At 44.7% G+C, this 12,970-nt stretch overlaps 1 protein-coding gene across 1 annotated transcript in view; it reads right to left on the reverse strand.

Moving 5' to 3' along the window:
- Window positions 1-458: 458 nt before the first annotated feature.
- MARK2 (microtubule affinity regulating kinase 2) overlaps window positions 459-12,970 on the reverse strand; it is a 225,087-nt gene continuing 212,575 nt past the window's right edge. The window contains 2 exon segments of the mRNA XM_030219412.1: window positions 459-6,382; window positions 7,712-7,756. Coding sequence (XP_030075272.1) covers window positions 6,040-6,382; window positions 7,712-7,756 — 388 coding nt within the window. The 3' untranslated portion in view covers window positions 459-6,039.

The raw sequence follows: 12,970 nt of genomic DNA on the forward strand, positions 1-12,970 counted from the left end.
CCCCGGAACACAAAGTGCTGCAGGGGTAAATAGAGGCTTCCTAGTCCCAGGATAGCAAGGTCCACTCCTACTTTTACTGCTATCTGTTGCTTAAGCTAGGCGTGTAGTACTCATGCCTTTTGTGACTTCAAGTGGGGCATCAAAAGGCAACAAAGGAAGGAAGTTCTGGGAGTTACGTTCTTCTCTCAGCTCAGAGAAGAAAGGATGCCACCAGCATAAAAGCTGTCACAGATGAGATAATATACATTAAATTATAGACTGCAGCATGAATCTCTAAGTTCAAAAGGAAAGAAAGGGACCTTGAACAATGACTGTCTGATGATCCTCGTAAACACAGTGGTAAGCTACAGGAACAAGAGTAGTGACTCCTGCAAATGGCATAGTTCCCCAACAGAGGCAGAAAAGTGTTACAACTCCCTGATGAAGTGGTGGATAGAGACAGAGACAGAATTCAGCGCCACACTTTCTGGAAAGTTTAATCTAGGCCTGTAATCTACAGTCAATGGCATTGTTGTCTTATCCCACAGTAATCTTATTCAGGGAGAGGGAAGGAAATGACATGATTTAAAAAGAAAAAAAAAAATCCAAGCAAAATCACAAAACTGAGGTATCAATATAACTATATACAGCTCATATTTATAAACAACTCCAGAGAAAAATCAACCCCCTACAGCTTTTCTCTTAATACATTCGTTTCCTTAACGAGTGCTAGTAAAGTTACAGAGGGGGCAAGGGAAGGAGCCTTCTGCTTGTGTTTTACAGAATGCCCACTGCTTGTGGAGGGCTTAGGATGAGTCTCTTCACTTTGTGCTTTTGGATGTGCCTGCAGATTCCCTGCTTCTGCCCATCAGTAGGACCACACTAGTTTCCCCCTATGCACTGGGAGGCAAGATGCAGATTAGCGGTCTGTCCACAAGGAAGTCCTTAAAGAAAAGCTCCTCGACTCACCCATTGCATGTATGGCAAGCGATGCGGTAGAGAATCCCTCAGTAGCTACACCTCTAGCTAGCACAGCTCTTATAACCCCACTGCATGCCTCCTTTTCTACAAGAAAACAACTATAAATCCATACATGCAATGGGGTCAAAGGAGGACTGTCCATTCAAAAATAAAATAGAAATTTTGAACCACCTTATTCACACTTTGTAAAAACTGGAGTCTAGTACAGGGATGAAGGGGACTGGGATTGGGACTTCTCATGTTCCATGTCGTTAACATTTAAATTCCATAGTGGCAGAAAAGGACAAACAAAAGGGATCCCCCATGTGGCTTCAGGCCCTGAGGAACAGGCCAGGCAGGGAATTACAGCAGAATCTGGAAATTCATGTCTGGCTTGATTGTTCCTCACGACCTTGCTGCTAAGAAAGCTATCCCAAAGTCCCCAGAAACCATGTTCTTGTGAGACAGCCCATGCAGAATTGAAAACAAACATTGTAAGGTTCAAAGAATGAAAGATGTTCCAAATACAAGAGGAATGCCACATCTCAAACAATTAGCTTTACACAATCATATCCTCCTGGAGTTTCACATTTTTTATCATATAAAAAGATAATGCCACTCCCAGATATATATTTGCTTAACATAAAAAACCCTTCTCTCTCAATATGTATATATATATATTTATATATATATATGTATAAATAAATAAAAACTTGAAAATCAAGAGCCCTGGAGTGAAACCTTCAAGAGTGAGGCATGGTGAGGGTCTCCCGCCACACAGCTCTGAAAAGCGGTCTCCTGTCACCCAAATGGCTCCTGGGAAATTCTCGGTTAGGAGATGCACAGCAGTGCCAGAGTCTCTGCCTATTCCAGAAAGAGGACATGTGACACACTGAAAGCACAGTGAGTCAGAGATCTATGGCATGATAAAACCTCAACTCTCCAATAAGCTTTCTTGAGTGTGGAACACAAATATTGTTCCCTGGGTGGAAAGTTGACAGAGCAGCAAAGTACTTTAACACACCATCAGCCTGTTTCATTTTCTTTTCAATATTACTTTTTAAATACTTATATTTTAAATTTATGAACTAGTGGTTTCCTCCTGCTCCTTTGGATTTCCAGAGCCGAGGTCTGGGGCACAAGCCTTCTTCTATAAAGACCCAGGGCTATTTCTTCCCTATTTTACATCTCTTCCTGCCTGCCTTTAATCCAGTCTGGCAGTAAAAGTTCTCAGCCAGGGGACTGCGAATCATGTTTCTTTCAAAACTCTGCAGTCATGGGACTTATATCTGGTAGTGCAGACAACGAAGTTGGGTAGAAGGGCTCTTCCAAGGAACACAAAGGAGATACAACAGCGGCCGTGTTTCGGCGCCTGCCTCAGGAGTTAGTGCGATGTACAATCTTGTATATTGTTCGTCCAACGCTACACACAGGAAAACATGAAGCTCAGTAACTATCTACTCCAGCAAAACATAGCTCGATGTCTAAATCTGAAAAAGAATACAATTCCATTGGGGGGGGGGGGGGGGGGAAATCGCACAGTGTGACCGGAGTGTCAATAAACTCTAACACACAAGAATTGTTGTGTCTCCCTTATGTTCCTTGGAAGAGCCCTTCTACCCTACTTTTTTTTGGCTGCACAATTCAAGGTCATAGGGATTGAGTGTTCCTCCACTTTTTGTGGTTGATCTGTCCCACTTATATCTGGTCCCAGAACCAGGGAGCAAGAAACCTGAGCCAGGAACTGAACCCAGGCTCCTCTGTGTGGTAGTACGTCAAGTGCACTGCCACAGCACTAAGGCCTATTTTGCTATCATCTAAAGGACTTTGCACTCATTCTTCCAGCCTCTAATCATTTTTGCCTTAGGAGGAGACACCAACTGCTGTCTCTTCTTGGGCATGATGGCTAAGGGAAGGCTTCAGCTTCACCCTTTAGAATGAAAGTTAAAAGTATGGCTGTCACTGCTTGGCTACATACATAGCTCCACATACCTCAACTATGGAACAGAATCACTTGATCACCTCATGATTTCTCATTAACTGACTACACGTTGTTCTGTCAGGTAGTAAAACCTAGTTCAGGTCCTCTCCATTAGCTATAAGCTTTCCTCAGGGATGTTAATATGATCACCCTGCAGGCACATGCTTTGGCACCAGTCCAGTACTCATAACAGACTTGCTCACCAGATACTGATAAGCAGTGGCTGAGGGTCACACAGATTATTACCACACATCACAAGTTTTGGAGGAAGCAGAATTAAACTAGATCCCCCAAGCTCACTAAACTCTCCATGGATGAAATGGGAAAAGTGTGCCAAGAAGGAAGGTGGTATGAGGAGGAAGAGATTTTCACCACAACCTAAGTAGAGACCCATTTGTGCTGATTCTTGAACTTGCACAACATATTCCTACCCTCTGCACCACTAGCAAGGGGGCATTTCCCTATAATTCCCTTTCAGGCAAATTGAACTTACTCATATAGAGCAATACAAACACATGGCATGCTTACTGCACCTCACCCATTAGCAGAAGACAGAGACTGGAGCGAGGGTCATTTCTGTCACTGTGTGCACATAATCAACACAGTTGGAAACATTACCCTAACTGGTATATGCAATGGGCTGGAGAATCAGAACATCTTAATACTAAAAATCAGTCTCCGTGTCCCTGTTGGTCAAAATGGAAATCTTAAGACGACAGTGAACCACCTACATTCCTCATGTATGCTAGGGCAGGAATTGAACAAGTGTGTCTCAGATTGCACAAGAGATGACATCATACATTGGTTTAAGGGGGTAAAAGAGGGTATGGCCATAAGACAGAGAGGGAAAGGGATGTAGCCAAGTAAAACAGGGACACACCTCTGTTTCCTTTTCCATTCTGCTCCTTCCAATACCTAACCACAGCACACACTGAAGGAAGAGAAAACCTGCCTGCAAATGAACCAGGAAACAGCATGGGAGAGTTTTCTAGAGATGCAGCGCCCCACTTTAATAACAAGATCAAGACTATACTAGACACCACCAGTTAAACATGGAAATAATAAAACCTACCCTCCCTCCCACAAAAGTAAAACCTAAAGTAAATGTACATCTCTAAACATGGGAGGAGGAAAGGAAGTAAGCTAGTAACCTAACAGCACTATAATTGATCTTTGATCCAGTCTGTGGTGTGGTGAGGGGCACAGCAGAGAGCTCTCATCGCCTGAAACGCCATGAAGCCAACTACTTACAAACAGGCTCAGTTGTACACCCCACGCAACTGGTACAATCTGTGTGCAGGGAGAGAGGGGAGGGTGTCACTGAGACTGGCACTGAGCAAAAGGCTCCATCATTCCTTACAGGAAATAAAGAAAAAAGGTACAGAACAGTCCATGACTTCCACCATCTATAGATATGCTAACACTAAGCTTTAAACCTGCTTCCTCCATTAGCACCACCCAAAACATTTTGCCTTAAAGAAAGCAGCTACATAATAGATGTGATCTGCTACCACCATGAGACACCCTGTATGGATGACAACTCCTTGAGCACAGCTCAATCCCTGCAGCATAAGAATGGAGGAAGCAGCGTACCGCTTCCCTGCTGATGGTAGAAAGCCAGTAAGGATGAGTCACTGTTTTTGGGAGGCAGACTCCCTTGCAAACAGAGCATTTCATTGCTACTCTACAGGAAGTGCAGTAAAGAAAAGGGCTAAGGCAGAGATAGAGTCCTTAAAGTATGCATTGTGCCAGTAACAGGGGACACCTAGGTCCCAGAGTGCTATTACATTTTAGATTTAGGAATTTCACAAGTGAAAAAAAAAAGTTTCCTATGCATCGAAATCTGTGTAAGTTAGCTGCATGTTTGCTTCTAAAACAATCTCAAGCAAAGGCATTAATTAGCTGGCCCTAAAAGGGCCCAGAAACCCCCAGAAAGAGTTCCTACACCCCAATACTACATTCACTACATTTATAGGAAAGACAGATGTGCAGGGAAGGGACAGGTAACACCCATGCAGTGAAGAATACAAGCCTGTCACTACCCTTCTCATCATGCCTCAGGAGAGAGCACAATGCCACTGGGCACATTACTCTCTCTACTTCCCCCTCATTCCATATGAGCTTCAAGGGCCCACACAGCCTGAGAGATCCCAGCAGGCCACAATGGGAGGAGAAATGGGCTGCCAGCAATTGTGTCACAAGATACACAGACTAAGTCACTTATGATTTTACTCTACTGCATGCAGGGATATGTAGTCCTTGCTTTTTTTTTTCTTTTTTCTTTTAAGGAAACTGTAATTACATATCCATGCAAGAAGGGAGGTAAAACCAGGACCGGAAGAGCCTATCCTTTATGACATTCAACTGTGGCAAACCTAACAGGGGAAAAAGAGAGGGAAAGCAACATGTGTCTGCCCCCAGAGAGAGAAATTAAGGGGGGGGGGGAGGAGGTGGAGAGTGAGATGGCGACACAGCCCCCTCCCTCTCAGAAGCTTAAAGCAGTAATGGCCATTCTCAGCTCCACACACCCTCTCCCGATCTCCTTCACTTTTACAGAGATCAGGCAGCAGAAGGTTCTACAGTACATAAAGGGCACACCAGAGATCTATTTCCATCTTCCTTCTCACATGTGCATATGGATTTCTGAACATGGTTCTTAAAAACAAAAACAAAACAAAACAAGAAAAGAAAAACCCTGGTGAAACAAAATCTGTACAAGAAGAAATCAGGCAAGAAGTAGTACCAAAAAGTCCTGGTGTGGCTCAGGGATTTGCATTCTCCACATCACTCACATCACTCCTCCATCCCACACCTTTCTACACAAGGCCAGACTCTGCCTGGCTAGGACATTTTTTTTCCTTTTTTTTTTTTTTGTTGTTGTTGTAAGTTGATCAAAAATAGACTTTTCATCTTTATATTACAATGCTCATCTCTTCTGCTTCATTCATTCTTGTCCCCTCACCCCCTCACATAAAATGGAAACCACAAGTAGTCCCTTTTCCCCCCTCTTGGCAATCGGGGCCGCATTCCTGCTCCTGCGGTTTGCGCCCAACAGCAGGTCCTAGAAAACTGGCCTGCAGCAGGGTCCTTTTATCTGGGCATAAGTCTCCTCTTCTGGGTTAAAGTTTCAGCTCATTAGCAATCTTGGAGGCAATGTTCTTGAAAGCTATGGAGGTGCCCGAGATGCGCTTGAAGCGTACACCATTGAGTGAGAGGCGAGGCAGCTTGCATACTTCCATCTCCCACTGCACAAAGCTGTCATGGCCTGGTAGGCCATGCATGCAGAGCAGCGTGTAGGACTCCTGCGCCTCACACTGACAGTTGTTGGCGTCCAGCACCTTACGGATCTCTCGCATCATCTCATTGGGCTCCATGGAACTAGTAGTCTTCATGCTCCAGGTGAAACGCAGTGAACGGGGCTTCGAGTCTCGGGGATCCTCCTTCTCCATGCCCAGGTGAGGTCTGAGGAAGGGGAAGAGAGTGCATTAAGAATCTATAAACCATACAACATTAAGAATCTATAAACCATACAGGGAAGGCACTAAGTCTGCTAATTAAAATGGGCTCTGCAAGTTATGCTTTTTATACTACAAGAAGTCTTCTGATAATATTCAAAATACAGCAAAGGTGATGTGACTTATGATTTAAGAGGGTACTTGTAATATTAACTTTTACAGAGGCTAACTGTTGAACTCTGGAAGAACACTTTATACTAATCCTCCTTGGGGGAAACCCATTTGGGGTGATGCATTTATCATATAAAATCTGACAGCCTGCTATCTAATTCATGGCTTATAGGTGGAGCTTAAGAATTTCCTGGGAAGCAGAGATTGAAATATTAAAATTGCACAGTTAGTATTAATATTCATTATGTTCCCCTCTGCTGGAAATTTCTCTCGTCTCTTCTGGAGTCTTCCCATGGAAAAGGGACTCAGCCTCAACATGCACAAGCTTACAGGACTTCAGGTGCCTAAATCAAGAAAAGTGCACCACTGGATTTAGCATGGAGAAAACAAGGTTGAACTTCAGAAAGGAAAATACAGACAATATAATGTCTCAAACACTGGTAACAAGAAAGCAACAACTACAGCTCAGAACCCAAAGACTAGCACCTTCATTGCCCTTCAAAGAAGCTGCTGTGCCATATTCCCCATCCTCCCCCCCCCCCCCCAACCAAAAGAAAAAAAAAAACCCTGATGCAAAACACCTCTGATCCCCTGCCACAAGTCAAAGATAAATAATACAAACCTTCTAAAGGAAGAGAGACTGCTTCAGAGTGCCTAAGGCAGCAATGTCAGGAAGAGAGAGCAGAGAAAAGTCCATGTCCCTCTCAGTGCCTGAAGCACCAGCACCAGAGAGACTGCAGGGAATGAAAGACAAGACCACATCCCTTCAGTACCTCTACCATAAGTGACTGAAACAGCAGTGCCAGGGACAGAGATATAAACCACCAGAGGAAAGGCGAGTTGATGGCCCCTCAGCATCTGAGTGCCTGAAGAGAGCAAGAGTAAAGGAGACTATTTCCTCAATGTCTGAGGCAGCAGAACAAAGTAGTGGTTACATCTGAGCAACTAGGGAGGCAGTGCAGGGGATAGACTGCATACCCTTAGTGTCTGAGCGGAAATACCAAGGAAAGAGTGCAGAGTGAAGGTAAGGTTGTGTCCTATCAGCGTCTCCAGGTGGCTGAGGAAGCAGTGTGCCAGGGAAAGACTGCAGAGCTGGGGTGAAAGATGAGACCACAGATGAAAGCATAAAAAAGGCTGGAAGGTCATTCATAGACCCAAGTCTCACCTGACACTCTCCACGCGATCTTTCCCTTCTGGCTCATTCGGGTTCCTCAAAAAACAGAGTTGTGAAGTTTAGAATGTTATTTCTATATTTACAAATGTATGTTATTTTAAAGAGGCTTTCTCTCAGTTTGACACTTCCTCATTCACCAGGTAGATATCCCCACCAATTCCCTCCCAGGACACAGCGTTGAGGAAAGTGCTGCTCTGTTGGGACCTCAGCAAAAGCTGTCCAGCGGGTATCAATTCATATCAGCGTGCCAGTATTGGGTCAGGGGCATGTTTCTCTATGGACCAGTACTATCCAGCATAGTGTTCAGGGCACCCCTTCCTCTGAGTTAGTGCTGTCCTAGTGTGCCATTATGCTGTTATAGAGCACCGTGTGCTGGTATCTGCTGTAGCTAGCATGTTGCTTAGTGGGAAGAGTGACTTGCTTTTTGCCAGGTTACTGGGAGCTGCTAGATAGCATTATATAAATTCTCTCAAGCTGTGCTGACTTTACTCCAGCATGGGGGAGGATTGGGGGGTGGGGGAGCCCAGATGACAAAACAGTAGCACCATCTAGTGTCCTAGGAAGCTGACATACTGCCTAATGTATCACAGCCCTGAAGCTTTGCCAGCATATGGCTAATGAAGGAACAGGCACAGCTGTGCATCCCCATAACCCCCTCCCCTATCCTCTGCAACAGCAGCAGCTGCATCTTCTCCCATTAATATGCAGGAGGTGCAGGAGCAGCTTGGCTCCCATCCCTCCATTTCTCTGCAGGAGCAGCCGCCACAGCAGCATCCCCACCCCTCCGTTCCTCTGCAGGAGGAAGGGGAACAGCAGCAGCACTTCTTACCCCTCTACAGGAGCAGGACAATCAGGAGCTCTGTCCCTATCCCTCTGCAGGAGAAGCAGCTACAGCAGTGTCCCCACCCCTCTGTTCCTCTGCAGGAGGAGGGGGGACAGCAGCAGCACCCATCACTCTTTGCAGGTACAAAAGCAGCAGTGGCCCAATCCCTCCATTCTTCTACAGGAGAAGCAGCCACAAACTTAAGTTAGATCCAGAGAAGACTAAGCTATTGCTATTGTCCAATAACCTTGATCCTCTATTAGATCATACTCAAGTCAAGCAAACTAAATACACTTTTTCCTCTGTAATTCAAATTTTAGGGGTTCATGTAGATAGTACTCTCTTTCTCTCTCTTGATTTATGTATCAATGCTGTAGTTTTTTCTATTAAGAAAACAGAGTGAGATGTCTTTTTGAAATTGACAAATTTAGACTCCTAGTTCAATCACTGATATTATCGAAGTTAGATTACTGCAATTTGATTTTTTTGGGAAGTGCCAAGTACAAATTAAGAAAGCTTCAGATAATACAGAATACAGGGTTGCATTTAATTATTTATTTAAAAAAAAAAGTGAGACAAGATTTTGGGGTATTTTGTAAAATTACATTGGTTGCCGATAGGGGTCAGGGTTTTGTTTAAGTTTGCATGTTTTTTTATTTAAAGTTTTAGATGGAGCTATTCCAGCTTATATGTTGGATAATTTCTAGTTCACATCTTTGCTTAGATCTCAAAGAACTATTAACAATTTTCCTTTTAGCTTTCCTTCTATCAAAGATTGTAGGAGACTGAAAATTCATGAATTATTGTTGGCTTATCAAATCCTTAAATTATGGCTCAAATTCTCATTACGTTTTGCTCAATCTGACTCTTATGCTTTATTTAGGAGAAATTTTAAAACTTCCTTTCCCAGAAGTTTGTTTTATCTAATAATGACTTATTGCTTGCTATTTAATTTTTGTGTTGTAATTCCTGGGAGGTTGTCCTAGTGCCTTAGTGGATATTGTGAACTGCTTAGAACTATGCGGTTATAGCAGTATACAAATACCATTGTTATGTTATGATACAACAGTGTCCCACCTTTCTGTAGGAGAACAACAGTAGAACTGTGCTCTCATCCCTCCATAAGAGGAGGGTCAGCCAATACTGGAATAGCAGGGGAGGGAAGGACTGAGGTGCATTAGTAAGCCTGTGGTTGGGGTGAAAATCTCAGTACTGGAATATCAGGGGACTCTACAAGTCATGATGGAGGTGTGCTGCCAGAGCCGTGTGTTGGGAAGGAAGGGGTGGGGGTACAACAATGAAAGACTATGCTCTACTAATATGCTACAACCTAGATTGTCTCATGTATAGCACGGGTTCCCAAACTAAGGGGAGGGGCCATATAAAACACACTAGAATATTTCAAATCAGCAAGCAAACTGTGGGAGTATGTAGAGTTCCCTTACAGACCACTGAGATGAGGAAGGACGTACAGGTACCAATTTGCCCTTTTTAAGGGATCTGACATGCTGGGTGGGGGGAGAGTAAGGTTTCCAGTGGGCAACAGTAATACTTGTACTTTTTTTTAAAGAAGTTAGCAACTCTTGAACACCTCCAGAAACCCTTACTTAACACTACTATTTATATGCTTTTACAACAAAGTGAAGATACTTACCTGTTGCAGGTAATCTCCGAGGACAGCAGGCTTGACATTCTCACGTGGGTAGACGATCTGCGTCGCCTGGGAATCGGTACAATAACCAGCAAAAAATTTGGTGCATGCAGCACTCCACCACACATACTCGAGTGCCTTCCCGCCCGCAGCCTGACCGCACCTCTTCAGTTAAATCCAATAGCATAATTAAGAAACCAAAAATGAACAAAAAGACAACTCCAAGGGGAGGTGGGTGGGATTGTGAGAATGCGAAGCCTGCTGTCCTCGGAGAATACCTACTACAGGTAAGTATCTTTGCTCTCTCCGAGGACAAGCAGGCTTACTATTCTCACAAGTGAGGAACCCCTAGCATCCAGGCTCATCCAAAACAAACAAACAGTGGTCAATTAGGCCTCACAACGGCAAGGATGTAATGCAAATTAACCTGAAACTATATACATCTAGATGAGGGTGCAGCCTGCAACAGAACAAAAAGGGTCTATGAGGGTGGAGTTGGATTCTAAACCCCAAACACATTCTGCAACACTGACTGCCCAAACCAACTGTCGCGTCAGGTATCCTGCTCAAGGCAGTAATGAGATGTGAATGTGTGGAAAGAAGACCACATCACAGCCTTGCAAATCTCTTCAATGGAGGCTGACTTCAAGTGGGCCACTGACGCAGCCATGGCTCTAACATTATGAGCTGTGACATGACCCTCCAAAGTCAGCCCAACTTGGGCATAAGCGAAGGAAATGCAGCCTGCCAGCCAACTGGAAATGGTGTGTTTACTGATGATGACTCCCCTCCTGTTGGGATCAAAAGAAACAAAACAACTGGGTGCACTGTCTGATGGGCCTGGTCCGCTCTACATAAAAGGCCAACGCTCTCTTGCAGTCCAAGGCGTCCAAGCAGTTTGCACCAGGATGGGCATGTGGTCAGGGAAAGAATGTTGGCCAGACAATCGACTGGTTTAGATGGAACTCCGACACCACCTTCGGCAGAAGTGCGTGTGGAGGACTACTCTGTTGTGATGAAACTTAGTATAAGGTGCATCCACTACTAAAGGCCTGAAGCTCACTGACCCTTCGGGCTTAAGTAACAGCCACCAAGAAAATGACCTTCCAGGTGAAGTACTTCAGATGGCAGGAATTCAGTGGCTCAAAAGGAGCTTTCATCAGCCAGGTGAGAACAACGATGAGATCCCATGACACTGGCGGAGGTTTGACAGGTGGCTTTGACAAAAGCAAACCTCTCATGAAGCGTCCTAGAGGCTGTCCAGTGATGGGCTTACCTTCTACACATTGATGATAAGCACTGATTACACTCAGGTGAACCCTTACTGAGTTGGTCTTGAGACCAGACACTAATAAGTGCAGAAGATATTCAAAGCAGTCTGTGTAGGACAAAAAATGGGATCTATGGCCTTGCTGTCACAACAGATGGCAAACCTTCTCCATTTGGGGCACCAGAGACTGGGAGACTGGGCGGCTAAATGGCAGATGACGTTTAATGTGAGCAAGTGCAAGGTGATGCATGTGTGAAAAAATAACCCGAATTATAGCTACGTCATGCAAGGTTACATGTTAGGAGTTACGGACCAAGAAAGGGATCTGGGTGTCGTCGTCGATAATACACTGAAACTTTCTGCTCAGTGTGCTGCTGCGGCTAGGAAAGCGAATAGAATGTTGGGTATTATTAGGAAAGGTATGGAAAACAGGTGTGAGGATGTTATAATGCCGTTGTATCGCTCCATGGTGCGACCGCACCTTGAGTATTGTGTTCAATTCTGGTCGCCGCATCTCAAGAAAGATATAGTAGAATTGGAAAAGGTGCAGCGAAGGGCGACTAAAATGATAGCGGGGTTGGGATGACTTCCCTATGAAGAAAGACTAAGGAGGCTAGGGCTATTCAGCTTGGAGAAGAGACGGCTGAGGGGAGACATGATGGAGGTATATAAAATAATGAGTGGAGTGGAACAGGTGGATGTAAAGCGTCTGTTCACACTTTCCAAAAATACTAGGACTAGGGGGCATGCGATGAAACTACAGTGTAGTAAATTTAAAACAAATCGGAGAAAATGTTTCTTCACCCAACGTGTAATTAAACTCTGGAATTCGTTGCCGGAGAAAGTGGTGAAGGCGGTTAGCTTGGCAGAGTTTAAAAAGGGGTTGGACGGTTTCCTAAAGGACAAGTCCATAAACCGCTACTAAACAGACTTGGAAAAATCCACAATTCCAGGAATAACATGTATAGAATGTTTGTACGTTTGGGAAGCTTGCCAGGTGCCCTTGGCCTGGATTGGCCGCTGTCGTGGACAGGATGCTGGGCTCGATGGACCCTTGGTCTTTTCCCAGTATGACATTACTTATGTACTTATGTAAATTCTACGCTCTCAACATCCAGGCCTTGAGAGCCAGAGACTGGAGATTGGGATGTAGAAGCGACCCCTCATTCTGAGTGATGAGGATCGGAAAACACTCCAATCTCCATGGTTCTTCGGAGGACAATTCCAGAAGAAGAGGAAACCAAATCTGACGTGGCCAGTAGGGCACAATCAGAATTAAGTTCCGTGGTGTTGCTTGAGTTTCAACAAAGTTTTTCCCACTAGAGGAATTGGAGGATACGAATACAGAAGGCCTGTCCCCCGATGAAGGAGGAAGGTATCTGACGCTAGTCTGTCGTGAGCCTGAAGCCTGGAACAGAACTGAGGGACCTTGTGGTTGAGCTGCGTGGCAAAATGATCCACCGAGGGGGTGCCCCACGGTTGGAAGATCTTGTGGGCTACGCCCAT

The sequence above is a fragment of the Microcaecilia unicolor genome, chromosome 11 (assembly GCF_901765095.1).
Source record: "Microcaecilia unicolor chromosome 11, aMicUni1.1, whole genome shotgun sequence".
NCBI lineage: Eukaryota > Metazoa > Chordata > Amphibia > Gymnophiona > Siphonopidae > Microcaecilia > Microcaecilia unicolor.